The sequence below is a fragment of the Xenopus tropicalis genome, chromosome 6 (genome assembly GCF_000004195.4).
Source record: "Xenopus tropicalis strain Nigerian chromosome 6, UCB_Xtro_10.0, whole genome shotgun sequence".
Lineage (NCBI taxonomy): Eukaryota > Metazoa > Chordata > Amphibia > Anura > Pipidae > Xenopus > Xenopus tropicalis.
The window spans coordinates 63,890,006-63,917,682 of NC_030682.2; the positions used below are offsets into that span (position 1 = coordinate 63,890,006).

Here is a 27,677-nt window from a genome sequence, read left to right on the forward strand (position 1 = left end):
TGGTACACACAGGCAGCATAGGGCAGGCAGAGTATGGCACACACAGGCAGGGTAGGGCAGGCAGAGTATGGCACACACAGGCAGGGTAGGGCAGGCAGAGTATGGCACACACAGGCCAAGTATGGCACACACAGGCAGGGTAGGGAAGGCAGAGTGTGGCACACACAGGCAGGGTAGGGAAGGCAGAGTATGGCACACACAGGCAGCATAGGGTAGGCAGAGTATGGCACACACAGGCAGGGTAGGGAAGGCAGAGTATGGCACACACAGGCAGGGTAGGGAAGGCAGAGTATGGCACACACAGGCAGGGTAGGGATGGCAGGTTTTTGCTGTACTACAACCATTAATATGGGTGTGGTCATGTGATAACATGGGTGTGGTTTCAAGTGGGTGCAGTTTCAAAAAGGGGAGTGGTCAAAACTAGCTTCCATTATCGGCCCTCCACCACGTAGGTCGGAAAAATTCCGTCCCTCGGTACCACAGAAGTTGGACAGCACTGACCTATAGTATTAATGTAAACATCAGTTGTGTATGTCTCTAAAACATGCTTTAAAGTTCTAAATGTAATGCAATGCTAATTTTTACAGAGGAAGCTAGACTAAGAAGCACTTGCATTGTTCTAGCTGAGCTTTTTGGACCAGATCTTATTAAACTGTAAGTTCTTCTTTAATGCTTTATTTTAATGTGATTGATACAGTGGATCAGCTCCTGCAGTTTGTAGTCACATGAAGTAGCCTAAATTTCCCTGTTTGCAAAATTAAACATACATAAAGGGGACCTGGTACCTTTAATTTATATGAATATGAAGACATAGAATGCCATGACATAGAAATTACTGAAACTTACAAAATACATTACTTGCTAAATTTAGTTTTTGTTTCAGAGGGACATTTCTGTATTGTGGGCCACGAAAAGGGGTAGTAGGTGTTCCATCTGATCAGGGAGTGTCTGGCCCTTTATTTAAGAACAGTATATCTAATTTTAGTGTAATCAGTATGGCTTGTGTAAAACATACATTTTGCATGTTGTTTTAATTAGGAAATATGAACAATTTTTGCTATTTCTTGTTCTAAACAAGCTCTGAAACTGAAAGTTTGTTAGTTTGAGTAAAATCAAAAGAGTTAACTGAGCTGTTCCTTAATTGTAAGCCTTAAGCAGGCTATACACGCACCGATAAAACCTCATTTCGTACGATATTTGGTACATGTATGGCGGCTTAAAAAGGCGACCGATATCACAAAAGGCTACAGCTATCGGTCGACTTGTCGGTCGGACAGGTTAAAAGATTTTGATTGGGCGCCCAAGCAAAATCTACATTCAGGACTGAATCGGCAGGTGGAGGTAGAATTTCTATTGTTTCTACCTCCATATCTGACGATTCAGCCCTGAACATAGATTTTACTTGGGCGCCCGATCAAAATCTTTTAACCTGTCCGACCGACAGGATATTATCGTACAAAACCGATTCCAGCTGCCCATATCGGTCCCTTAGGCCCATTCAGCTGCTTATCGGCCCATGTAGGGGCACCAATGACGGGCCTGCCTGACCGTCAGGTGGCCTGAAATCGGCAGATATGGATCAGGCATGTAAAAAAATTTAGTCGGATCGGGGACCGCATCAGCTCGTTGATGCAGTCTCTGAACCGACTGGTCGCACGAAAGATCAAAATTGCTATGTGTATGGCCATCTTAACAGCTTTGCTGGTTGAAGGGAGGGATTTGTTTAAACAGTGGGCTTCTCATTACACTTCTGATTTGCTCAGAGCAACAGGAAGTAAGATACAGGGCTCATTTTTAACCACAATCACAGTGGCCAGTTTGCACTTTTCCCCACAGTGAGTTACTCACCCAAAACAATTCTTGTTTCTTTGTTACTTGCATCCATAATACTTTCATATAGTTGTGTATGACACTGCTTAGTCCTTCCTGCCTTCTATTCTGAATCAGGCACTGCTGCGTCGGTTGACAAGGCAGTAGCTTCAGGGTTAAAACAGCATCCTGTGTCACTGCAGGGTAGTTGCATTAAGTCCACAATGATGCTGGAATTCTGAGGAAAAAATTCTGCATTGTGGGAAAAAAATATGGTGATTGCAGACATAAATGAGCCCTTTTCAGATTGTGCCTTGTTTAGTTCAAAAAGTTGTGAAGAAATTTCCATCCACGCTAACCTAGCCTAACCTAGCCTAACCCAGTGGCCCTAAAATGAAAATAATGCCATTTCCATTGTTTTGTTTTGCTATGCTATAAATGTTTTACTGCACAAACAAGCAATTAACAGGTATGAAGAACTGAAAATGCAATAAAATGAATACAAATGCAATAAAATACTAAAATGCAATAAAAAACAAGCAATTAAAATAAAGTGACAAAAAGAAAAATACAGCTGGTGTGCCACAAATTGTGAAATTCAGTGAGGAGGCTCAATCACAATGGTGTAGGTTTCGCCAGGTCTACTAATAGGTACCATGTAAAAATAAAAAAAATCCACTGGAGAGCCAAATGCGTTCTGTGTTGTTTATTAGTTTAGAGATTCATAGCACGCACTACATGTTTCGGACCTCTGGGGTCCTTCCTCTACTGCACCAGAGGAAGGACCCCATAGGTCCGAAACATGTAGTGCGTGCTATGCATCTCTAAACTAATAAACAACACAGAACGCATTTGGCTCTCCAGTGGATTTTTTTTTATTTTTACAATTAAAATAAAGGCTTACCCAGAAAGGGCGGTGCTTAAACACTAGATGCATTAGCCACCCTGGGCAATAAAACAATTTTAGTGGAAAAAAAGAAATTAAAAAGGTTTAAAGTAGAAGGAAAGTCATTTTGGCATTTCTCTGCCAATAGATTTGCCACATTAGTGCCACCTCGAACAATATATTTATTCTGCCTCAAAACATTAACATACCTGATTAAACAGCTTTAGAAGCTTTCTCCTTTTGCTTAAGATAGCAACTGCCATTTTAGGTAGCTTCCTTCCTGCAGTCTCTAGTTGTTATAGCTGAGATCACACATTCCTAAGGGAGGGGGGAGGGAGCTCTTAGCATTCTTGTGGGAGGGAGAGGAGAGAGGGGAGCAGGAGAGAGAGGAGAGAACTGCGCAAACTCTGGTCCCGGGAATTAATGCTGTTTCTGGGAGAGGAAGTCAGATACTGGAACTTCATGTTTACAAAAAAAGAGATAAGAAATCCTGTGTTTCCTTTGATAGAGGACTCAGTGCAGCATTACTGTAAGTGCTTAGGGATGTAATTACATAGCCCTTTCTGATAAAGCTTACTTAGTCTTTACCTTTCCTTCTATTGATGATATCACAAAATTAGAAGAAGGCTGTCTTATAGTCTTATGGAGACTTGCTTAACTCTTTTACTAAGTTTCTTTAACTACCAACATATCATGATTTATTTTTTAGGATAAACCATAAATTGAATGCCGATGTAATATGCCATGCAGTGCAGCTATGCAGTAATGACCCAGTTCAGCCTTTTTGTCATGTGTTCCAGAAGCCTAAGGTAAGTACTATTGTTAAATTTATGTTCAAGTTTCCCTTAAGTCTCAGGCTCAGTTCAGAAATGTGTTATTCTACTTGCCTTTTACTTTGGCTTAGTAATGAGAGCAAAACAAGGAGTTCTCAGCTTGACAGCATTTTTACATACAGTATTAGCATTTACATACCAACATTGTAATTGAGGTTGAAAAAAGTGATATGTCTATGTTGTTAAATGTTTTTGTCCAAATGAAAACATACTAAAAAACTGAAAACTGCTACAGGCCTGTGAGGTTATAGGTATACAGCAGGATAACAATTAGCAGATCCTGTCTTTGGGTCTTTCATGTTGTCTTTTTAAAACTAAGGTTAAAGACTACCTTTTGGAGCACTCGCCCAGCACCTGAACTGGGAACTGGCACTTATATTGTAATGTCACCCACTGTGACATACAGCACTTATATTTGCCTATTTGTGTCTGTTAGTTACCCTCCCATATAGATTGTAAGCTCTACGGGGCAGGGACCTCCTTCCTCTTGTGTCCTCGACTCTTAACTTATTGCTGCTGTATTTATCTGTATTTATTATTATACTTTGTATTTATCTATTATCTTAACACCCTGTTTGTATTAATCTATTCTACTGTACAGCACTGCGTACATAAGTAGCTCTTTATAAATAAAGATATACATACATACATAATGATCAAGAACTCTGTTAGTGTTATAACAACAGTATGCGGTTAATCATTTGTAGTAATATGTGCTTTGATATATATAGCAATATACTTTGATTCACTTCTAAGGGTTGATTCATTAAAGGTCGATAAATGTTATCGCATGGTTTTTTGCATTAAAATTGCTGCAAAAAAAACGAGCGATTCGCTAAAGTATTATCGCATGCATTAAGTTGCATATCACGTGTGTTAAATAGCGCGCAACCGAATGCGTTAATTTTACTGCATGCGTTAATTAATTTATTCAAGTCTGTGTTGGCCCTAGAGTGATGCAGCCTCCAGTTTGCAGCACGCTGCGTTAATTAGCGCATGTTGCGTCAAATACCGCACGAAAATAGTCTTCGCGACTTCAATAATGCAAACAGCATCGCGTCTAAATTAACACAAGTATCCTTCTAGTTAATCGTGCGTTAAGACGCGAAAAATTAGACGCAATGAAATTTTTAACGCATGCTATAAATAGCGCTCGTTTTAACGCACCTTAGTGAATCAGCCCTATAGAGTTAATATAATATGTTTATTCTTTGCACTGTAAAATGGTTTTGTACTTTTGTGTGCCACCTAAGAGTTTGCTAAGAGGAGCAATTAATATAGATCTTAGGTGCTACTGCAAGAACGCTAAGGAGGCTGATTATTTAGCGGGTGGGAGGGTGAGATGCCCCCTCATGAATATAGATAAATATATATGTGAAGATCACATTCATCAGAATTCCTCACTGTTTATTGGGTTGGCATGGGGCTTTTTGGGCTTCTGTGTTCTAGATATGACAGGGCCGATTTTAAAGCCCAGTCCAAACCTGTGCATAGGTATCCACTTCTCGTTTAACTTTGTATTTTGTTGCTGGTGGTATGTATTTAACTGAATATTGTAATGTACTGTCTGTATTTTACTATAAATGTTGGCTTTGAATTAGAAAAAGTACAATATGCCACCTCGTTGTGATTACTTATAAAGTGTACATAGTTGTACATAGCTATTAATGTACTGTCACCTGATGCAAGGTTCTTGCCTTCCCTTATGGCAAAGCAGTCCTGACCAGTTTGGTGAGTTATCATCAAGGCATGAAGGTATTTTTAATAAAATTGTTTGCTTTTAAATATAAATACCACATTATAATCACTATGTTGTTTTCAGACTGAAATCTGGAAGTGGTTTCCATTAAAGCAAATAACAGGCTACACTGTCATATTTGAACCACCAGTTAAAAAACACCAGCAGAGAACATGCCACATATTCCATGAGCCTATATTTAAAAAGGGATAATAATAATATACATTAAAATCACCGGTTGCCTCTTAAAAATATGTTTGGAATGAAAAAGAGTGAGCTATATGGATATGGATTTTTAGAGATAAAAATCAGAAAGCCTGCCACCATAACAGAGAGACTCTGAAAGTGAAGTCAATTCAATGAATATAAATAAGTTTCAAATCTTATTTCGGAGGCGGGTGCAATGTACTCTAAGCAGAGAACTCAGGAAATATCGTAATGTGTTCAGTCACCCAGAGATACATTATTACTGCTACAAGTTTATAGACAGACTGAAACTGATGAATTTTCTTGTGTGTATTATTTGCAGAAACAGTCATTTCAAATTCTGGTCCACTTTAATTAAAGAGGCAGTTTACCCCATGTTTAAATTGAGTTCATGATAAAGAGTGTGCAGGACATACTTTCTGCCTGTTGTTTTATTCATAAAAACAATCTATGGTTTATGTTATTCTCTGAGGTCTATGGCAAACAGGAAAACTGAATCTACTCCATGTTTGGGTCTTCTGAAACAGATAATTAAATTGCCCATATACAACCTACCCCCTTACCCTTTGCTGTGACTGTTTTGTAAGCATGTGTCTATTATATGTGCACTCCACTAGAGGGTATATTTTTAACAATAATACATCTTTCTATTTAATTTTGAAGGCTGGGCTAAAAAGGTCAATCAAATATGCACAGTGGATCCTAAAGGAATCCAGCATTATGGTATGTATCTATTCCTACCACTCTCTTCAGGGCAAAATTTGTTTTTCAAGACCATCGTAAAACATATAACGACACTGCTGGTAAATAAATAAAGGCAATTAATAAATCCAGATCATAATGTACAGTTGAGGGGGTCAAAGATGTCTTTAGGTGCAAACACATTGTGTTTATTGATGCTGACAGCTGTGTGTTCCAATTGACGCATCAATTTTTACATAACAGCAACTGCACTGCAACTGCTCATTTTAAACTGGTCCAATATTCCCAAACGATACAATACTACCACCTTCAATTCAATAAATGCATTTGCACCCAATTTAGCTAAATAATTAATGGAGAACATGGCGCAATGGTGTTTGCTACCAAAACGCAATTGCAAGAAGCAGCTTTGGACTGAAATACCTCTAATAAATTATGCTGATTTGTCAATTTCTCTGAGACCACAATTGCCCAGACTGGCCCAGTAGCCAAAACAATACAACAAGGATCAGGCAGACTGTCAGTAGCATTTAAGAACCACAGGTGACTCAGTCAACCCCCACATAGTCTACCACAGAAAAAAACACAAACTAACGGCAAAAGCCAATAAATGTCCCACGTCCACTAGAGAAATTGAAAATAGAATAGAATGCAGAAAATGTGTAAAGACAAATCATATTAACAGAAAGGTCATTGTGTAAAAAATGTGTAAAGGCACAAACATATTAACAGAAAGGTCACTGTGACTGCAACAAAGGGCAGCCTAATGAAGGTGCATGGTGAAAAATTATTGTCACTGAGACAGCGAGGCTGAGGCATATAGAACTTAGCTGCTACAAATAGTATGGGGCAGGACACAAGCAGCCAGAAATGTGGATGACACATGTGTGTTATTCATTATGCACAAGCCCAGAGTACTTGGGGGCAGGATGCAATAGGGAGCCCAGTTCTCATACCTCCCAACCGTCCCGCTTTCAGCGGGACAGTCCCGATATTTATAGCACTGCCCGCTGTCCCAGATTCATTGTTAGATACCCCGCTTCTCAGAATTGCCATTTCATTGATTGCTGTGCCTGCTCTGCTCTGGGGGAATAAAGCCCGCCCCTTAACTCTTGAATCTCCCCTGCTACCTCAAGCTCACAGGTTTACCTTGATGTTTAATTGTCCTGGGAGGAGCATTTGTGACAGGCAAGGGTCGACTATCGGCATTGGCGTGCATTCCTCTCCTTGCTTCTGGTCATGGGGTCAGGGGCTGAGGGTGCGCTCTGTCTTTTATCAGGCAGAAGAGGCTGCTGCCCTTTATTTGTGTGCTGGGCAGTTTCACCTTTCCACCCCTAACATATATCTCTCACTCCTGGGAATCTCTGGCAGAACACAGCATGCAGGAGAAGACAGAGGTATCACTGATCCGTTCATAAAATATAGCAGACATTTAAAAGGGGCCCTTATAAGTCTGGAAACCTTAGGCTGGCCTTGTTAATATGGCTAGAAATTCTAGTGATACATTAATATTGTTTTGCTTTCAACTGATTAAGAATGGAAGGAAATAACATAGATTTATGTACCACTGGAATTGGCCCTGTTTATAACTTTGGAAAATGCACTGTTGGCATGTCTGAAGTTGATATGTCCTTTATCAGTTTCATTTAGTAATTTTACTGGCATGTCTGGGGTTAATATGCCCTTTATCAATTTAATGTAGTCATACTGGCACGTTTGAAGTTAATATGTCCTTTATTCTTTTTATTAAGTGATTATACTGGCACATCTGGGGCATATAACGTGGGTGTGACGTGTGGGGGCGTGGTCACAAAGCAGGCGTGGCCAAAAAAAATTGCCACACTACCTGCGTCACATATTTTTGTCCCTCTGTTGTTGGGAGGTATGCTCACCCACTTATTGCAAGTTTCCCTTACTTTGAAGCCTTATTCTGAATACAGTCCCAGCTGCAAAGTGGATAAGTATGTACCATCAGCAGGGACACAAGTGTGAAAGTGTATGGGTTCAAAGGGGCTCTAGTTTGCTCTCCTTAGCACCCCTTCTCTTTGTAATGTGAGACAAACATACTCAACCTACTTAAAAGTACCAAACATACTTAAAAATATTATAGTTTATTGATAAAATATTTTGGTTTTCAGAGAAACACAGAATTTCTTTCACTATATCTCAGGAAGATCTGTAACCAGCCACTTCTGAAAGGGCTTTGTGAAACAAAATCGTAAGTGTCAGCACTAACACAGCACAAAACTATATATTGTCTGCATTATCCTGATAACTTCCACACCAATGCAAAGCACATCAGTTTCTTATCTGACAAGTGACATGAGCCATGTTGGAATTGTGATTGCTCAGAATGGTGTGAAATGTTCTCAATAGATTCTGATGCTTGTATGTTAACAAGCACAAATTTAGTCTGGCATTTAGGTACTAAAGATAAAATTGGTTCCTTCTTATGATTATGTGATTTGATTTGTATTTTGTACTTTGCATGCCTCAGTTTCAAGTTTAATGGAAGCCTTAGGATAAATCAAATTTTCTGCAGAATAGATAAAAAATTCAAATGTTTTATAATTTGTGCTTGTATTAGAAGATTAACATTTTAGAAAAAGAATCTCTTAATGCCTTGTAATTTTAACTTAATATGCCTTAAATAATGAAGATGGGGCTAGGAATAATCCCGTAAACACCTACAATTTGAAGTATCTTCTAAGTTGATTTAATATATTTGTTTATGTGATTATAAAACTCTAAACTGAGTCAATATAATGTTTCCATAGGTGCCTATGTAACATATATAAATGTAACTCACTTGGCACTTTATCTAAGGTGAACAAATATATATTCAAAGGGTACGTTGGTACAAAAAACCTCTGGTGGTTCATTCTAGATCACTATCCTGACAACACTGCTCAGTTGCCTATTTTAATGATTGTGCTGCACTGCCATTTGTAACAGGAAACACATAGAAGCTGTAAGAAGCTAAGCACTGTTGTCAGGGTGTTGTTGTGGGTCATATAAACCATGAATTCAAATGAATAAAGGCATAAGGTTAGTTTATGGTGATGGCAGCAGTAGGTGAGCATTCCAGAACTTTTTACTCCTATGTTTCCCCCTTCTTACCAATGTGAATGAATGGAAGACTCTTTTGAAATTCCAAATGTCAAAGGAATTTTTGAGTGTCCAAAAAAAAAATTTGGTGTTTTCAAAAATGTAACTGGAAGTGCCAGCATGCAACCTCACGATTAAAGGACATGTAAACCCTACATTTTCCTACCATGTAAATAAGTTGGGCACGTCTCCCCCACCCAAATGACATAATTTATACTGGATATATCCCCTCCGTTTGCCACCACGATTTCCTAACACAAATAGAAGCTTTTACCCAACAGCCATTTTCTCTCTGACACATCATCAGTTACATTAAAATCTGCAAACAGCATACAAACAGACAGACCCTTATTCAGCATACATTTTATCACTTCCTTTGATAACAAGCTCTGTAATGGTTAAGCTTAACTCAGGAGAGGAGGTTAGGAGAAAAACACCAAAAAAAAGACAACCTGAGCTGAGTTTCTATGTGAACCGGCAATGTCCTCTCTTCATTGGCTGCTAGACTGGGGGGCGTGTTTAATAATCTGAGCTGAGAACTACTGAGCATGCCCAGGAGCCAACAGACAAAGTAAATTCCTAAAGGGAGGGAGCAAGTGAGTTTGAGGAGGAGAAGGAAATCTAAGTGATTAAAGGGATGTGGCAGCCTTACTATTAACCTCTGGACAACCAGAAATATCTCAGAGAAACTAATGTCCTTTAATAGCATCTTGTACTAGAAATAGCTAATTAGCTTTCTGTGTCTTAGAGCGTTTTAAAATGGTATCATTATTTTTGCATTGAGAGGTATCTTATTATGAGACTCTAATTCATAGATATACTTATTAAATGATACTACACTTAGGGGCACATTTACTAACCCACGAATCCAAATTGGAAAAATTCCGATTGGAAAACGAACATTTTGCGACTTTTTTGTATTTTTTGCGATTTTTTCAGCGCCTTTACGACTTTTCGGAAATTGTCGTGACTTTTTCGTTACCAATACGATTTGCGTGAAAAAAAGCGAGTTTTTCGTAGCCATTACGATGCGCTCGTATCTTGTCGCGACTTTTTCGTATTCAGCGCTCGTAAGCGGTGGGCGAAACTTTCAGACTTTGCATGATTTTGGAAGCCTCCCATAGGACTCAATGGCACCCTGCAGCTCCAACCTGGCCCAAGAAAAGTCACCATACTGAAGCTTGAATGAATCTGAATCTTTCGTACTCGGCGTGAAGGCTACGAAAAAGTCGCGACTTTTCGCGCAAGTAGTAACGCTACAAAAAAATCTCCTGATTTTGCGCAACATTCGGAATGGCAACGAAAAAGTCGCGACAATTTTCCGAAAAATCGCCAAATACCGATCATTACAAAAAAAACGCAATCGGACGCATTCGGCCAGTTCGTGAGTAAGTAAATGTGCCCCTTAATGTAATTCTAATATTTCATGTTTTTATATATATGTTTTTGTTATATTTTCACAGATCATTACCCATGCTAGATATTGACCAAGATAACTTCAGTGTCTTTCCAGTAAGTAAATTCTGGTATGTATAAAGCAATCACTGAGTTGAGGCAGACAAAGCAGGTCACAAGGGGCTTGGTTACTTATAGCTGAACTTTTAAAGGTTTTTCCCTCTAGTTACCTTTTTCTAACAAGTTTCTCTTGGTCTGTGAAAATCAGTTGATGGTCATGTTTACATATACATATATAGTATGTTCACAAACAGACATATCAATAACAAAAATTATTTTGGGCTTATATAACTAACATATATATGGGGTTATAACTAACATGAGTACTAAACGGCACCATTGCAGTTACACATAGCAACCAAACAGCTTTCTGATTTTATTTATGAGCTTATAGTAAACTATGCAAAACTGTTAATTGGTTGCTATCTGCAACTGCACTACTGCAGTTTAGCTGCTATATTAGTAAATAAAAGGAGAGTATTTTTTATTTATGATTTACTTTTTCTCTTAATAATAAATCACATACTTTTTGTCAACTAAGATATAATGAATCCTTATTGGAAGCAAAGCAATCCTATTGGCTTTATTTAATGTTTAAATGATTTTAGTAGATTTATGGGCTTATTTATTAATTTTTAAATTTGAGATTTCTTTTCTAATTCAAATAAACTGGCATTTTAATCAAATTCAAATGCTTGCTAATTTATTAATATGGAAAACTTTCTTGAATAAAAAACCTCGAATATCTTGAATTTGAGTTTACAAACTCGAAAAAAACTCAAAATATCAAATTGAAAATATGGCTTGACTTTGCCTAGGACAACCCCTTCTACATAAACTTGTAAGCTTTTAGATACCAAAGTTTTACATTCAAGTGTTTGGGTTTTTTGCAGACATTTTTTGCAGTTTTTATAACAAAATTCAAATTTGAACGTTGATAAATCACCCCCCCCCCCCCAAAAGTATGGTAATCCAGATTATAGAAAGAACCCTAATGTGGAAAACTCCAGGTCCCAAACATGCTGGATATCAGGCCCCATGCCTGTACTAAGCTCTGGGGGGTGGGTAAATATTTCAAGATCTTAAGGTCAGTTCAGGATCCATGAGTTAAGAATGAAATAGCACAACTACCTGACTAATGTCAAACTTTGTTTATTTACAGTCTTTAAGAGGATATCATTGGAGAGGAAGAGACTGTAATGATACAGACAATTCTTTTTATCCGGGTCGAAGGTATAAAGTTTTTTTTTGCTATTATTCAACATAAAACGCATTGGCTTGCATAAAACAGCAACACACAATTCACATCCACCTATTTTTAAACAGAATTAGCCATATCTGGAATTATCAGCAGCCATATGTTACAATTGCTAAAGGAAGTATATTGTGCCTTTTGGAATGTAGAGAAACACACATACAAGTAGCTGCCTACAGTCAATGTTGCAGTGTGCCCCATTAAGGTACAATTAACTAGCAGACAAATACAATAACAGATTCAACATAAAACTTCATACATGAGATTCTAGTAACAAAAACAGCAATAGCAGATTCATATGTGCACATTGAATTATACCTTATATTTAACATGTTTCAAGAGTGAAAAGTGTTATGTGTCAAAGTAGTAAAACACAGTTACAGTCTATATAAACTTGTGTGACTCTTTCTAGGCAAAGATCATTAGATGTACATTAGCAGCTAGCAATTAGTGGTTCCTGGTGTAACTATAAGCTATTGGGCCAACTGCAAATTCAATTTAGGGTCCCAAAACATTACTAAGTTGACCGTTTCTAACAAGATACATTGTAATTGCTCACTATTAAAACCTTATTGGGCCCCCTACACTCCCGGGCCCCCCTGCAACCACAGGGTCTGCTTCCTTTGTAGTTATGCCCCTGGTATCAGCAGTCTTTTCAGTCATTTATTTCTACCTCCATATCTGAAGATTCAGCCCTGAACGTCAATGGAGGGAAAGAACAAATGATCTTTCCTGCGACCAATGGTAGTAGGAAAGATTGTTATTGCTACGTGTATGGCAACCTTTAGAGGAGTCAGAGTTACAGGACCTACTCTAAAAATTTACAACAAACTGTCAGTAGCTGATATTGTATTCAATAGAAGATCCTTCCAATGGATGGGAGGGGCATCCAGTCAAATTAGAAAAAAGGAGTGGCTTTTTAGTGACTTGAATAACTGGTGAAAATGTTTCAGTCCAGTTGCTTCAGACTTACCACTGCTTGATACTGTATATTATGATGAAGATGAATTAAAACTTTCATAAACATGCTGTTTAGTGTTTGTTTGCCTTTCTAAATGAAGTTTTAGTGTGATATTCTGTGACTATTTGCAACTGGCCTTTATTGTATTTTGTATGGTTTTTGAATAAATTCAAGGTATTTTGTTTCTAATCAGCTCTCCAGTCAGGAATTTTAGCATCTGTCTAGTTGCTAAGGTCCAATTTACCCTAGCAACCAGGAAGTGGATTGACTGGAATATAAATAACAAAAGTCTAAACAGAAAGATAAATAATAAAAAGTAACAATACCAATACATTTTTATACCCACGGAGAAATGGTTTTGTGGCTGCTGGGGTCTGAAAGCTGAAAAGGCAAATAATTCATAAAGTCTGAACAGAATATCATTTGAAAAAAAATACTATGACTAGGTAATTCCTTAACATAATGGGTTGAACTTGATGGACACTGGTCTTTTTTCAACCCTATGTAACTATATGTAACTATATAATATAATGAAAGTTAGCACCCCTTTAAAGGGCTAGTAATGGCAACTATTGAAAATACTTTATATACATGTATGCGTTTCTGTACAACAATTGCAAAAAAAAATATTTATTAGGAGCTGCAATCTTATTTGGTATAATCATTGTCTTTTATTATTTATCCTACTTTAGACCAGAAGATTGGGATTTGATTCGAGATTCAAATTGTAATGGAATTTGGGTATGTTTCAATATGTTCCTAAACTGAAAATGTAAGGATTCATTTTGGTGGGTATGCGCATTACAGTACTATATAGCCACACGTGTAAATGGAAACACGAAATGGCATTGCATTCAATTCCATGTTTGGAAGTGACCCCGTTGTGGATGTCTAAAGGCCCCCATACACGGGCCGACTATAGCTGCCGATATTGGTCCCTTGGACCGATTCGGCAGCTAATCGGCCCATGTATGGGCAGAACAGAGCGGCCTGGCCGACCGATATCTGGCCTGAAATTGCCAGATCTTGATCGGCCAGGTTAGAAAATCCAGTCGGATCGGGGACTGCATCGGCTCGTTTGTGCGGTCCCCGATCCGACTGCCCCATAAGCTCAAATGTAATCCCCCCAGGGCCAAACGATCGGATTATTTTTTTTTTAAGTCCCTTGCTACCCGATATCGCCCACCCGTAGGTGGGGATATCGAGTGAAGATCCGCTCGCTTGGCGACATCGCCAAGCGAGCGGATCTTATAGTGTATGGGCACCTTAAAGGACATGTAAACCCCACACACAAAAATGTAATCAGTGAACAGCATCTTTGAAATCTTTCAATACCTGCCACACTGGTTGTCCAGAGGTTAATAGTAAGGCTGCAACATCCCCTTAATCACTTAGATTTCCTTCTCCTCCTGTTACCCACTCATCCCCCTCCCTCAGGAATTTGCTTTGGCTGTTGGCTTGTGGGCATGCTCAGTTGTTCTAAACTCAGATTACTAATCAGGCCCCAGTCTAGCAGCCAGTGGAGAGATGGCATTGCTGGTTGCAATAGAAACTCAGCTCTAGCTGTCCGCTTCAAATTGTTTCTCCTGAGCTCAGCTCTACCATTACAGTGCTCAAACAAAGCAGAACTTTTATCAGAGACAGTTGTGCCTGTGTGAGCCTGTATTCTTGATGAAATGTATGCTGAATAAGGGTTTGTGTGTGTGTAGGCTGTTTTCAGATTTAAATGTAACCGATTATGTATCAGAGTAAAAATGGCCACCGGGTGAAAGCTGCTATTTGCTTTAGGAAAATGTGATGGTGCTGGCAAGCGGAGGGGATATATGCAGTACAAATGGTGCCATTTGGGTGGGGGAGATGTGCCAAACTGATATACATTGTAGGCAAATGTAGGCTTTACATGTCCTTTAAGAGACCACCAATGATAAAAGAAAGCTTATCCTGAGTAGAAAATAAAATCATTCAGTCTCAGAACTCTTGGTCATTCTGTCCTCCAAAATCCTTATTTAATGAGTGTAAGGGGAAACAATTTGAGAATATGTCTGCACTACTGCACAGTCAGCACCATATTTTTTAGGTTGGGACCTGGGGATCTGGATGTCCACTTTAGCACACAGCAGACATGTGCATGTGCCTATCGGGCTGAGGATGGGTACAGTGTGATTTGAGGCCAAAATACAGAGCTGCAAGTCATCCTGGTTTCTGTTGTAATGAATACATTTGCTGCAAACCTTGATCGGTCACATTCGTCTGAAGGAGTGTCTGTACACACATCACAGATAAAAAAAGTTTGCAAAATCCATTGGGCTGAATGAAAAGATATGTTAATCTCTTGCCCCACTTGCTGTATGTCTCATTTTTTTGTCTTCTCATTTGTTTTCTTCTAGGGTTTTGATCCAGAAGATAAAATTCCTTATGAGAAAAAATTCTGCGATGGTGATTATTTTGTTTTTAGGTTTTAAAAAATAATCTTAAATTTAGTAATATAAACCATTTTTTATTGCAAAATCCTGCTGGTTTTGATTACTAGTGCTTTAAATAACATGTAAAGCTTAAGCACCACACAGTATAATGAATAACTTTTTTCCCCAGGCCAGTGCTCCTGTTCAGAGAAATTAGCACCAGGCCATGAAGGAAAACTAAGAGCTGCTCTACCATTAAGTTGCCTTTCTACTGGTGTCCCAGGCCTCCCTTGCTTAGATTCTTCTTTGTGCATGCACAGTAGAGACAACATGGCAAGTTTTACACTACTGCACATGTGTTGGAACTCAATGGGTTACTGTTGGCAAATGTGGTCAAACTACTGTAAGTCATACTACTGAGGAAACTATTACAGCAGATGGACTGATAGTGTGAATTACAACATGCCCAATGCCGGGGTGGTGCCCATACCAACAAGGTTACCACCTTTAAATTAAAGGCAACTGTTCTAGTATTGGAAGTAAACAGATTTTATGTTGTCCTGGAATTTCTTCAGGGAAAGCTGTGTTTTATTTTTCCCGCATTTCACTTTTCCTGGAATTTATACCATTTGATGACATCCCCTGGGAAATTAAAAATTGGGGGTTTTACTGTATTTTAAATTCTCATTGTTTTTAGAATGCCACTATACACTGATGTCAGACGAAGGGGGGAGTCTTTGGAGTGAATAATAATAACTGCCCACATCTTGCAATTTAGTTACCTCACATAGATACTGGCATTAACAGGACATTAAGGAAAATTTGAGTTTCACTTATCTTATATGTAGAGGTGTAAGGATATACACCCTGTTACTGCTTGGGGCCCTGGTATGTATGAGTCCAGTGAACCGCTAAAATATGTGCAATTTCAAAATGTGTTTTCAAAAGTCTCATACTTCTCAGTAAGACACTGCTCATATCCAAAAATTTTATTTTCTTCAAGTCTCAACATATCAGGTCCAAGTTTTCCACACCCCTGAGGAACATTTCCCCTTCTTCTTTGATAAAAGACACTGCTTAGAGCTAGCAATACATGGAAAGATCTGCTCATTTTGTAAGGTTGCCAAACAAACTGATCTTTCCAAAGTTTGGCAGTTCAGGTAGTGCTTTTATGGAAGGGGTGGGGTAAAGCTGGGTGCCAGTATCTGTTGGCCCAGTTCTGCCACTTTTATTCTTAAAATTGAATTTATATGCATGTATATAATCAATAGAAGTTATTAAGGGACTGATATATTAACTTTTGCCATGATTTATGTGCATTTTTGGTCCTCTGAAAGTGAAGGGATGTGAATGGTGTATAACCTCTGCAAAATGTTATTGGCCCTATATAAAGAAAAATAATAATAATCATTATTTGGTCACTTTACAGGCACAGACTCAAGGGGAATTATGGTACTGGGGGATTCAGCTGCTGCCCACTTCCATATACCCCCTGAATGGCTAACAGCAATTAACATGTCTGAGGTGAGAACATCTTTATCAGATCTTAGGTTTTATATGTTTCAGTAAAGAGAACAAAAATATTTTAAAAAATGGATGTGATTGTAGTGCAAGTACACAGGTGGGCAACAAAAGGGACACTTCAGTTAGGTTAGACTGTCCAAGCCAATTTGGTCTGGTAGTTTTTCAACCCAATGTAACTATGTAACTTTAAGAGGGAAGTTGAACTAGTCCCTTGCTCAACTTGTACTGATTGTATTGATTTTTCACTTTCTAAAAACTCAGCCAGTATAATTGCTTTTGTAACAGAATTCCACAATTTCACTGCTCTCACCGTGAAAAAACCCTAAGATGAAACCTCCTTTCTTGTAATCAGAATGAATGCCCACATGTCTACTGGAAGAGTTTACTGGTGAATAAAGCATAAAGATTTCTGTATTTTTCTGTATTTCTGCCAGGCCCGGATTGTACTGCTAGTGAGAAGCTTCCACCTGCCGCGGTGCAGGTACAAGTAACCGATATTTGCCAGCAAATGGCAAGTCTCGCATTTGTTGGCGAATATGGGCTGCATGTGCCTGCTGGGTGTACGCACAATTAGAAGATTTTTCAAGAGTTCTGGTGGATTGTCAGCCTGCACTTATATGCAGGCTGACAATCTGCCTCGTGGGGCCTTATCCTATGGATTGTCCGGTTCAATCTTTCATATAGCTGCCCCTTAAGAGACAATGGGCCTGATTCACTAAAGTCCAAAATAAGGAGTGCTATTTATAGCATGCGTTAAAAATCTTATCACTTCTTATTTTTCGCTCGATTCACTAAAAGGACACTTGTCATAATTAAGAAGCGATGTTCTTGGCGTTATTTATCTTGCGACGACATATTTTCAAGCAATATATTACGCAGCGCACAACATATTACGCAGCACGTTGCTTGAAAATATGTTGTCGCAAGATAAATAACGCCAAGAACATCGCTTCTTAATTATGACAAGTGTCCTTTTAGTGAATCGAGCGAAAAATAAGAAGTGATAAGATTTTTAACGCATGCTATAAATAGCACTCCTTATTTCGGACTTTAGTGAATCGGGCCCAATATGTAAATGCATTTGAGAGAAAATACTAATAATAAATACTTATTTTGTTATTTCTCTTCATGATTTCTATAAATTGTACAGTAGGAAATGCATTTAAATATTAAGCATGGTTTAAAATAATTATATTCATTTTGAAGAAATGTCTATACTGCAGGGGTTCATTCAAATGGCAAAAAGGTAATTTTTTCCTTCTTTTTCAAGAAGGAGATAGTGACATCCAGTGTAGTTGTATGCAAATACTGTATGTACCTGTGTTTTATTCACAGCAGGGTTTTCAACAGCACAGGCCAATTTTTCCAATTTTTCCATAAGCAAATTAACAAATTAAAGTTTATTTTTTCGGCACCAAAATATCTATTTTGCCTCCACAACCTGCCTTTGACAAAGCCTCAGTTGCTCAACACAAATTCTCACTTCCTGCTTCCTACTTAGGGTTGCCACCTGCCCAGTTTTGACCTTTGACAGTCTGGTTTTCAGAAGGGCTTTCCGGGTCAAATCTCCCTACCTGGTTTTTCAAATTAGGGAAACTGAGCTGGACTCTCTTAGACTGACAGTAGCGATCGGTACCAGTATGTTTAAGAGTATTTTCTAGACATTAGTTCAATGAATCCGGCTTATGCAGAAACAGTTTTTTTAGCTTATTACTTGAATTAAAAGGGTACTTATTTGTTATTTCTTCCACTAAACAGGGTAAACATTACATTTCTGACTCCTAAAAACTTAAAAGACTACCTAGAACTTTGTGATTACAATAATAGGCAAACAATATGTTCAGCCCTGTTTATTGACCTCATGTTGAAAAGAGGGTATCATGCCCTTAAATCATCTTGTAAGGAAAGTGCAAGGTTTTCTGTTTAGGTTTTTATCCTATTGAGGGAAAGAAATAACAAAAAGCACAGATAAAACCATAAACAAAAAGTATGTTTATCAGAAGCTGTATTTATTGAACTAATGTTAAAAGAGGAGTATACTGTCCCTTTAATTGCAAAAAATGCAAACATTTACTCAAAATAGATATTATGTTAGTTTGTTTAAAAATATTTTTTACTTCTGTAGATCATAATATTTCTGGAGAAGTCTGTCAAGTATCTGGGTTTGTCTTTGATTTATGCGACAGCATGTGTTGTCTGGCAACACATAGCACAAATCCAATGCTAGCCAGTACTCTATTGGTTAAAGGCACAATTGAAAACAAAATGTTCTTTTTGCCACAAAGGGTTGTATTAGTCTAGTTGTCTCTTTCAAGACAGACTTTCAGCCACAGGGCACTCAGTGGGAGGAATGAACAATTCAAAGGCAGGCCAGTGACCATGTCAATGCCTTCCAGCTCTCATCTGTATATTAACAATATGCCAAAGTCCATTTTTCCCTGCAAATGTGCTAGCTGCTTTGTTGCAGTTGTAGGCTTTTGTGTGCTGCAAGAAATATCTTCCAAAAGAGCTAAAAGCACATATCACTGCTGTAAAACCAAGAAGAAATACTGTCCTGTATAAAGTGTGGGTGATTTCCATGCATAGTGAGTGGGAGGGGGGTGTATACAATGGAGTTTTTGATAGTTCTAGATGTGCACAACCTCCAGTATTTGAATGTCGACTTTGTGTTCATAACAATATGTGGCTTTTTTAAGGCTTTAAAAAAAGCACCATAGCAAGTAATTCCAAGTCCTAGTTCAAGTATTGAACAGATCTTACTCAGAATGATGTAAGTGAAGCCAAAGGACACCAAGCCTGCTATTTAAAGGGGTGGTCACTTTCAAGTTAACTTAATGGCCAGTTCAAAGCAACTTTTCAATTGGTCTTCAGTTGCCTTCTTCTTCCGACCCTTTCCAACATTCATATGGGGGTCACTAACCCCAGCAGCCAAAAAAACTATTGCTCCATGAGGCTACAATATTATTGTTACTTTCTATTGCTTTTTTTCTGTTCAGGTCCTCTCCTATTCATATACCAGTCTCTCATTCTAACCACTCCCTGGTTGCTAAGCTAATTTAAGCCCTAGCAACCAGATAACTGCTGAAATTCAAAACTGGAAAGCTTCTAAACAAAAAGTTAAAAAATTAAGACCACAAATAAAATGAACAAACAAATGAAGACCAAATGCAAATTGTCTTGGAATAGTGCTTTCTACATCATACAAAAGGTGAACGACCCCTTAAAGTCTGTTTTAATTTCAGCTGGTCTGGTTTAAATCAGAGAATCCATGCAATAAGCCTCACATATTGCAGCTTGTCACTGAAATATGCCGTCAGTTGACTACAGTGGAACAGAAATTCCTGGCATTTTGCAAACCCCATCTATAAAAGGCTACACATGAAGCAATCTATATTGCTCACTTTTTTGTTGTTGTTGTTGTCTTTTGATATTTAATTGTTGTAATTCATATTTTTTACATTTAGCAAACATTTTCCAACTTACCAGTAGCCATTTCCAATGAATTTGACTGGCCTCAGCTCTCCATGTACACTGGATATCAGAACTCCACAATTGGGTAAGAATATGGCTGCGTGGATAATATTGACCTGTACAATAATACTGTTATTCTTTACATAAAAAACAGCTTGAAAGTTAAATATGGTAAATGTTATAATGTGATTCCATAAATACAGTATCTATTTCATATAGCAGTCCATTCTTTTCATTTACAATTGTACTAGAAATGTGAGTGAGTGAAAAGTGAGAAGCTCTGGTGTCGTATGATATGCTATTGCACACAGTAAAGATCTGGATCAATAGCAAAGTACAGGTATGGGACCTGTTTTCCAGAATGCTCGGGACCTGGGGTTTCCCGGATAAGGGATCTCCATAACTTAAGTCTGCTAAAAATCATTTAAATATTGAACAAACCCAATAGGATTGTTTTGCCTCCAATAAGGATAAATTAGATCTTAGTTGGGATCAAGTACAAGGTACTGTTTTATTATTACAGAAAAAAAGGAAATCCTTTTTAAAAATTAGAATTATTTGCTTATAATGGGGTCTATGGGAGATGGCCTTTCCGTAATTTGGAACTTTCTGGATAATGGGTTTCCGGATAAGGGATCCCATACCTGTAATGATTTTAATTAGTGCCAGTTTTAGTTACTCTTAACATTGAACCACTGAAGGCTGCTTCTATAGGATGCTGATTTCTGCAAGGGAGACTGCTAACTGCTCCTATATACAAACCGGATTCCAAAAAAGTTGGGACACTCAACAAATTGTGAATAAAAACTGAACGCAATGATGTGGAGGTGCCAACTTCTAATATTTTATTCAGAATAGAACATAAATCACGGAACAAAAGTTTAAACTGAGAAAATGTACAATTTTAAGGGAAAAATATGTTGATTCAGAATTTCATGGTGTCAACAAATCCCAAAAAAGTTGGGACAAGTAGCAATAAGAGGCTGGAAAAAGTAAATTTGAGCATAACGAAGAGCTGGAAGACCAAATAACACTAATTAGGTCAATTGGCAACATGATTGGGTATAAAAAGAGCTTCTCAGAGTGGCAGTGTCTCTCAGAAGCCAAGATGGGTAGAGGATCACCAATTCCCACAATGTTGCGCAGAAAGATAGTGGAGCAATATCAGAAAGGTGTTACCCAGTGAAAAATTGCAAAGATTTTGCTTTTATCATCATCAACTGTGCATAACATCATCCGAAGATTCAGAGAATCTGGAACAATCTCTGTGCGTAAGGGTCAAGGCCGTAAAACTATACTGGATGCCCGTGATCTCTGGCCCCTAAACGACACTGCACCACAAACAGGAATGCTACTGTAAAAGAAATCACAGAATGGGCTCAGGAATACTTCCAGAAACCATTGTCAGTGAACACAATCCACCGTGCCATCCACTGTTGCCAACTGAAACTCTACAGTGCAAAGAAGAAGCCATTTCTAAGCAAGATCCACAAGCTCAGGCATTTTCACTGGGCCAGGGATCATTTAAAATGGAGTGTGGCAACATGGAAGACTGTTCTGTGGTCAGACGAGTCACGATTCGAAGTTCTTTTTGGAAATCTGGGACGCCATGTCATCCGGACCAAAGTGGACAAGGACAACCCAAGTTGTTATCAACGCTCAGTTCAGAAGCCTGCATCTCTGATGGTATGGGGTTGCATGAGTGCGTGTGGCATGAGCAGCTTGCATGTCTGGAAAGGCAGCATCAATGCAGAAAAATATATTCAGGTTCTAGAACAACATATGCTCCCATCCAGACGTCATCTCTTTCAGGGAAGACCCTGCATTTTTCAACAAGATAATGCCAGACCACATTCTGCATCAATCACAACATTATGGCTGCGTAGGAGAAGGATCCGGGTACTGAAATGGCCAGTCTGCAGTCCAGATCTTTCACCTATAGAGAACATTTGGCACATCATAAAGAGGAAGGTGCGACAAAGAAGGCCCAAGACGATTGAACAGTTAGAGGCCTGTATTAGACAAGAATGGGAGAGCATTCCTATTCCTAAACTTGAGAAACTGGTCTCCTCGGTCCCCAGACGTCTGTTGAGTGTTGTAAGAAGAAGGGGAGATGCCACACAGTGGTGAAAATGGCCTTGTCCCAACTTTTTTGGGATTTGTTGACACCATGAAATTCTGAATCAACATATTTTTCCCTTAAAATGGTACATTTTCTCAGTTTAAACTTTTGTTCCGTGATTTATGTTCTATTCTGAATAAAATATTAGAAGTTGGCACCTCCACATCATTGCATTCAGTTTTTATTCACAATTTGTTTAGTGTCCCAACTTTTTTGGAATCCGGGTTGTATAAGTACTAAAATATATAGGTACTTTCTCCTAAGAAAACTCATGGGGGGTCTGAATTAAGTGTCAGGTGTCAGGATAAGTCAAAATAAATATCAAGTGTGAATCTGGTGTTTGATCCTGGCACTTTTTACTCTTTTGCCTCTATTGGGCAGCACTTGACTTGCATGTGTCACGGGAGAACTAACTGAAAATGAGTATGGTTTCATAGGATCACACTCTTGTGCCAGAAGCTGACATCTTCCTACTGATAATTACAGGACACAATTCCCACTGGTTAGTTTCTCAGAAATTAAATATGCCCATGTCCAGTTAGTCTAATATGCATATCCACATAAATTAGGTGCTACTTTGTTTAACATCACGAATACTCTAGGGCTATTATTGACTTTTCATAAATTATATGACAAAGTGAAAGCTGAATTTTATTTTACTACTGTTTTTTGTTTACTTTAGAGGATGGACAGAATCAATATATCTACAGTTACGGAAGAATAACCTTTGTAACCATAGAGACTATCAAAATTTAGCCAAAAACGGTAACACTTTTTATTTTTATTTTAATTCTTATGCAATTTTTAAAAAGCCTCTAATATCTATTTTGAGCACTCAAGAAACAACTGTATCTTATTGAGTAAAAATACCTCCAAATATACTTTATTTAAGAAGAATAAACACATATTTCAAATGCATAATCAAAAGATAAACCACAAACTGTGTATGATCCTATAAGCGTTGCCATTTTTACAGTTTCCTCTGCATTGAAGTACAAATAACAAAAAATTGCTGCAACCTATCCTCTGCCTACCTGTAAACAAGTTATTGCTTCTAGACTACTTATCTCACTGCTATCTACTATTGCAAATATGTTAGCGAATGCAATATTTTATTGCATTGTGTTATTTGCTTACCTTTAATATCATTTGAGAGAGCATATTTTCAGTATGTGGTCCTGTAACTTTTATTTCTCACTATTATCTGATACAGTAAGAAAGTTTTATTGCATTTCATTCATATTAAAAAGCATATGTACTTCCAAACTAAGGCACAATTCAAAAACTGACATAAATTTTACATAGCAAGCAACTTTGTTTTTATGATGCAATGGGACACGAGGTCCCAACAGGACATGGAAACTGTACCCTAGGGCCCCATTATGTCTTTACTCCTAATGGTACCACAATCGCAAGGTCCCTAGGTCCCCAGGTCAGAAGCAATTCTATGTAAAAATGGCAAACAAAATAGCATTGTTTCCTTGTTTTCCTGCTTGTTGAGGCCTTACAGGTTCAACTGAAAGCATTTTTGCTTTGAAGCAAGTGGGTGCTGGAGGTATTCTTTCAGTTATAGAAGGTACAAAAGTACACAAAAGTAACTCATAGCAACCAGTCAGCAATTATCTGTTGTCAATTTCATTACAATCAATGACAAATAATTTCTAATTGATTTCTAATTGAATTCCATTCATACCACTAGTGTAAAGATGGCTTATAAATCCTTTATAATTAGATCCTGTCTAAAGGTGGCCATACACGGGCCGACTTTAGCTGCCGATTTCGGTCCCTTGGACCGATTCGGCAGCTAATCGGCCCGTGTATGGGGAGAGCAGAGAGGCCTGGCCGACCGATATCTGGCCTGAAATTGGCCAGATCTCGATCGGCCAGGTTAGAAAATCTGGTCGGATCGGGGACCGCATCGGCTCGTTGATGCGGTCCCCGATCCGACTGCCCCATTGCCGCCCACATAATCCGATCGTCTGGCCCCAGGGCCAAACGATCGGATTATTATTTTTTTACCTAAATGGTCCCCGATATCGCCCACCCGTAGGTGGGGATATCGGGGGAAGATCCGCTCGCTTGGCGACATCGCCAAGCGAGCGGATCTGCTCGTGTATGGCCACCTTAACTCCTCTGCACTTTCTGTGCCCTCAGTCCCTCAGCAACCATAGAGACTATCAAAATTTAGCCAAAAACGGTAACACTTTTTATTTTTATTTTAATTCTTATGCAATTTTTAAAAAGCCTCTAATATCTATTTTGAGCACTCAAGAAACAACTGTATCTTATTGAGTAAAAATACCTCCAAATATACTTTATTTAAGAAGAATAAACACATATTTCAAATGCATAATCAAAAGATAAACCACAAACTGTGTATGATCCTATAAGCGTTGCCATTTTTACAGTTTCCTCTGCATTGAAGTACAAATAACAAAAAATTGCTGCAACCTATCCTCTGCCTACCTGTAAACAAGTTATTGCTTCTAGACTACTTATCTCACTGCTATCTACTATTGCAAATATGTTAGCGAATGCAATATTTTATTGCATTGTGTTATTTGCTTACCTTTAATATCATTTGAGAGAGCATATTTTCAGTATGTGGTCCTGTAACTTTTATTTCTCACTATTATCTGATACAGTAAGAAAGTTTTATTGCATTTCATTCATATTAAAAAGCATATGTACTTCCAAACTAAGGCACAATTCAAAAACTGACATAAATTTTACATAGCAAGCAACTTTGTTTTTATGATGCAATGGGACACGAGGTCCCAACAGGACATGGAAACTGTACCCTAGGGCCCCATTATGTCTTTACTCCTAATGGTACCACAATCGCAAGGTCCCTAGGTCCCCAGGTCAGAAGCAATTCTATGTAAAAATGGCAAACAAAATAGCATTGTTTCCTTGTTTTCCTGCTTGTTGAGGCCTTACAGGTTCAACTGAAAGCATTTTTGCTTTGAAGCAAGTGGGTGCTGGAGGTATTCTTTCAGTTATAGAAGGTACAAAAGTACACAAAAGTAACTCATAGCAACCAGTCAGCAATTATCTGTTGTCAATTTCATTACAATCAATGACAAATAATTTATAATTGATTTCTAATTGAATTCCATTCATACCACTAGTGTAAAGATGGCTTATAAATCCTTTATAATTAGATCCTGTCTAAAGGTGGCCATACACGGGCCGACTTTAGCTGCCGATTTCGGTCCCTTGGACCGATTCGGCAGCTAATCGGCCCGTGTATGGGGAGAGCAGAGAGGCCTGGCCGACCGATATCTGGCCTGAAATTGGCCAGATCTCGATCGGCCAGGTTAGAAAATCTGGTCGGATCGGGGACCGCATCGGCTCGTTGATGCGGTCCCCGATCCGACTGCCCCATTGCCGCCCACATAATCCGATCGTCTGGCCCCAGGGCCAAACGATCGGATTATTATTTTTTTACCTAAATGGTCCCCGATATCGCCCACCCGTAGGTGGGGATATCGGGGGAAGATCCGCTCGCTTGGCGACATCGCCAAGCGAGCGGATCTGCTCGTGTATGGCCACCTTAACTCCTCTGCACTTTCTGTGCCCTCAGTCCCTCAGCAACCAATCAGAAACCACAAAAACCATAGCAACCAACCAGAATTTTGCTTAAATGCAGAGCTGAGTATAGTCTAAAACTTGTTTTTTATAAAAAAAAAGCTTGTGATTCTTTTAATGCTATCATGTTTAATTTTCAGGTTATTCATCTGACAATTTACGGAATACAAATAGGTAATGGAATTTTGAATAGATATTGAAGCAGCTAAGAATAACAAATATAGGAGATATGTTTTGTTTAGTGGTACCTACTCTCATATCTAGGGCATGTATTAGGTATACCAAATTTCTGTGTATTTTGGCAGGTAATACTGCACAACATGGTAGAATCCCCTCTGTAATATTATTTTATGAAGTTAAAAATGTACCGATGACAAAGGTTAAAACAAAACTCTGCTGATATATATAATGCTTTAATAGCCACTCCCTTGCTACTGCTGCTCATTTAACAGGGCAGTATACACCACTTTTTTAATATTAGTTTAATGAATGAATGAAATTCAGCATCTTTAAGCTAATAACCCCCGGTACGACTTACTCTGTGCAACAGATTGTTGCTATCATGAGCGAGTAACTGCCCCACAGAATTCTCTGTAAAAAGGGCATACAAAATAGCATTGTTTCCTGTTTTGGATTTGAGTCTATTTTTTTTTTTGCTTAATGAGGCACTATAAGTTCCACTATAAATTAGTAAAAGCCACTGGGTGCTGGGGGTATTCTTCAAGTTAAATCCTTTAGGACAGTGGTTCTCAACCTGTTAGTCGGGACCCCTTGGGGGGTCGAACGACCCTTTCACAGGGGTCGCCTAAGACCATCAGAAAACACATATTTCCGATGGTCTTAGGAATAATGAGGAACTGTATTAAAGGGTCGCGGCATTAGGAAGGTTGAGAACCGCTGGTTTAGGAGGCCACAGCTGATGCTTCATCAGACTAACTCATTTTCTTTTTTGTCGTTTCTATACCAGCCTATCAAGAGATCAAGAGCTTGATAAACCTGCAGTTGTATTTTATGCAGTGATTGGAAATGATGTGTGTAACAGGTAATTCACATTCAGGCTTGTTTTCCAGTATGTAATAAGGCATGGGGGAATGAGTGATCCTACTACACTAGGGGGCACTTACTAAGGAGTGAAGTTTCGCCAGACGGTAACTCGTGAGGAATACTCTTATTCACTAAAATGCAAATTTTCATTACTTATAATGTAAGTAAGTTAGCTTGTAAGGAATGTTGGAAGGGGCTTATAGATAGTTGTGTTACCAGAGAACACTATGCTGCTTTATATTTGGTGATATTGAGCATTTCCTATAAGTAAAGGAACATGTTTGTATCACTTTTAAAAATAACCATAACACAAACTGAAATAAACTTATGGACTGACACAACTATTTCATCTACCCTGGAGTCAAGAGCAGCCCAGACAGGTATAGATCAATTCTATTCTAATATATTAATTAATAAAACTGAACTTTTATGATCTGCATTAAATATCATAACATAAATTAAACCAGACAAAGTGACTGAGAACAGCAGCCGCTGGACTTAAGCTGGGCGTACATGTAAAAGTCCATCATGCCCATCAGAAGACCCCATACATGGGCACAAAAGCTGCC

General features: G+C 38.4%; 1 protein-coding gene across 1 annotated transcript in view; it reads left to right on the plus strand.

Annotated features, from left to right (window-relative positions):
• Nucleotides 1–27,677, plus strand: part of aoah (acyloxyacyl hydrolase) — a 46,511-nt gene that overhangs the window by 6,652 nt on the left and 12,182 nt on the right. Inside the window, exons 3-15 of the mRNA XM_002939415.5 lie at nucleotides 588–654; nucleotides 3,405–3,504; nucleotides 6,137–6,196; nucleotides 8,314–8,393; nucleotides 10,747–10,795; nucleotides 11,901–11,971; nucleotides 13,647–13,695; nucleotides 15,342–15,390; nucleotides 16,786–16,880; nucleotides 20,345–20,436; nucleotides 23,156–23,238; nucleotides 26,205–26,238; nucleotides 27,032–27,106. Coding sequence (XP_002939461.2) covers nucleotides 588–654; nucleotides 3,405–3,504; nucleotides 6,137–6,196; nucleotides 8,314–8,393; nucleotides 10,747–10,795; nucleotides 11,901–11,971; nucleotides 13,647–13,695; nucleotides 15,342–15,390; nucleotides 16,786–16,880; nucleotides 20,345–20,436; nucleotides 23,156–23,238; nucleotides 26,205–26,238; nucleotides 27,032–27,106 — 904 coding nt within the window. The remainder of the gene's footprint in view (nucleotides 1–587; nucleotides 655–3,404; nucleotides 3,505–6,136; nucleotides 6,197–8,313; nucleotides 8,394–10,746; nucleotides 10,796–11,900; nucleotides 11,972–13,646; nucleotides 13,696–15,341; nucleotides 15,391–16,785; nucleotides 16,881–20,344; nucleotides 20,437–23,155; nucleotides 23,239–26,204; nucleotides 26,239–27,031; nucleotides 27,107–27,677) is intronic.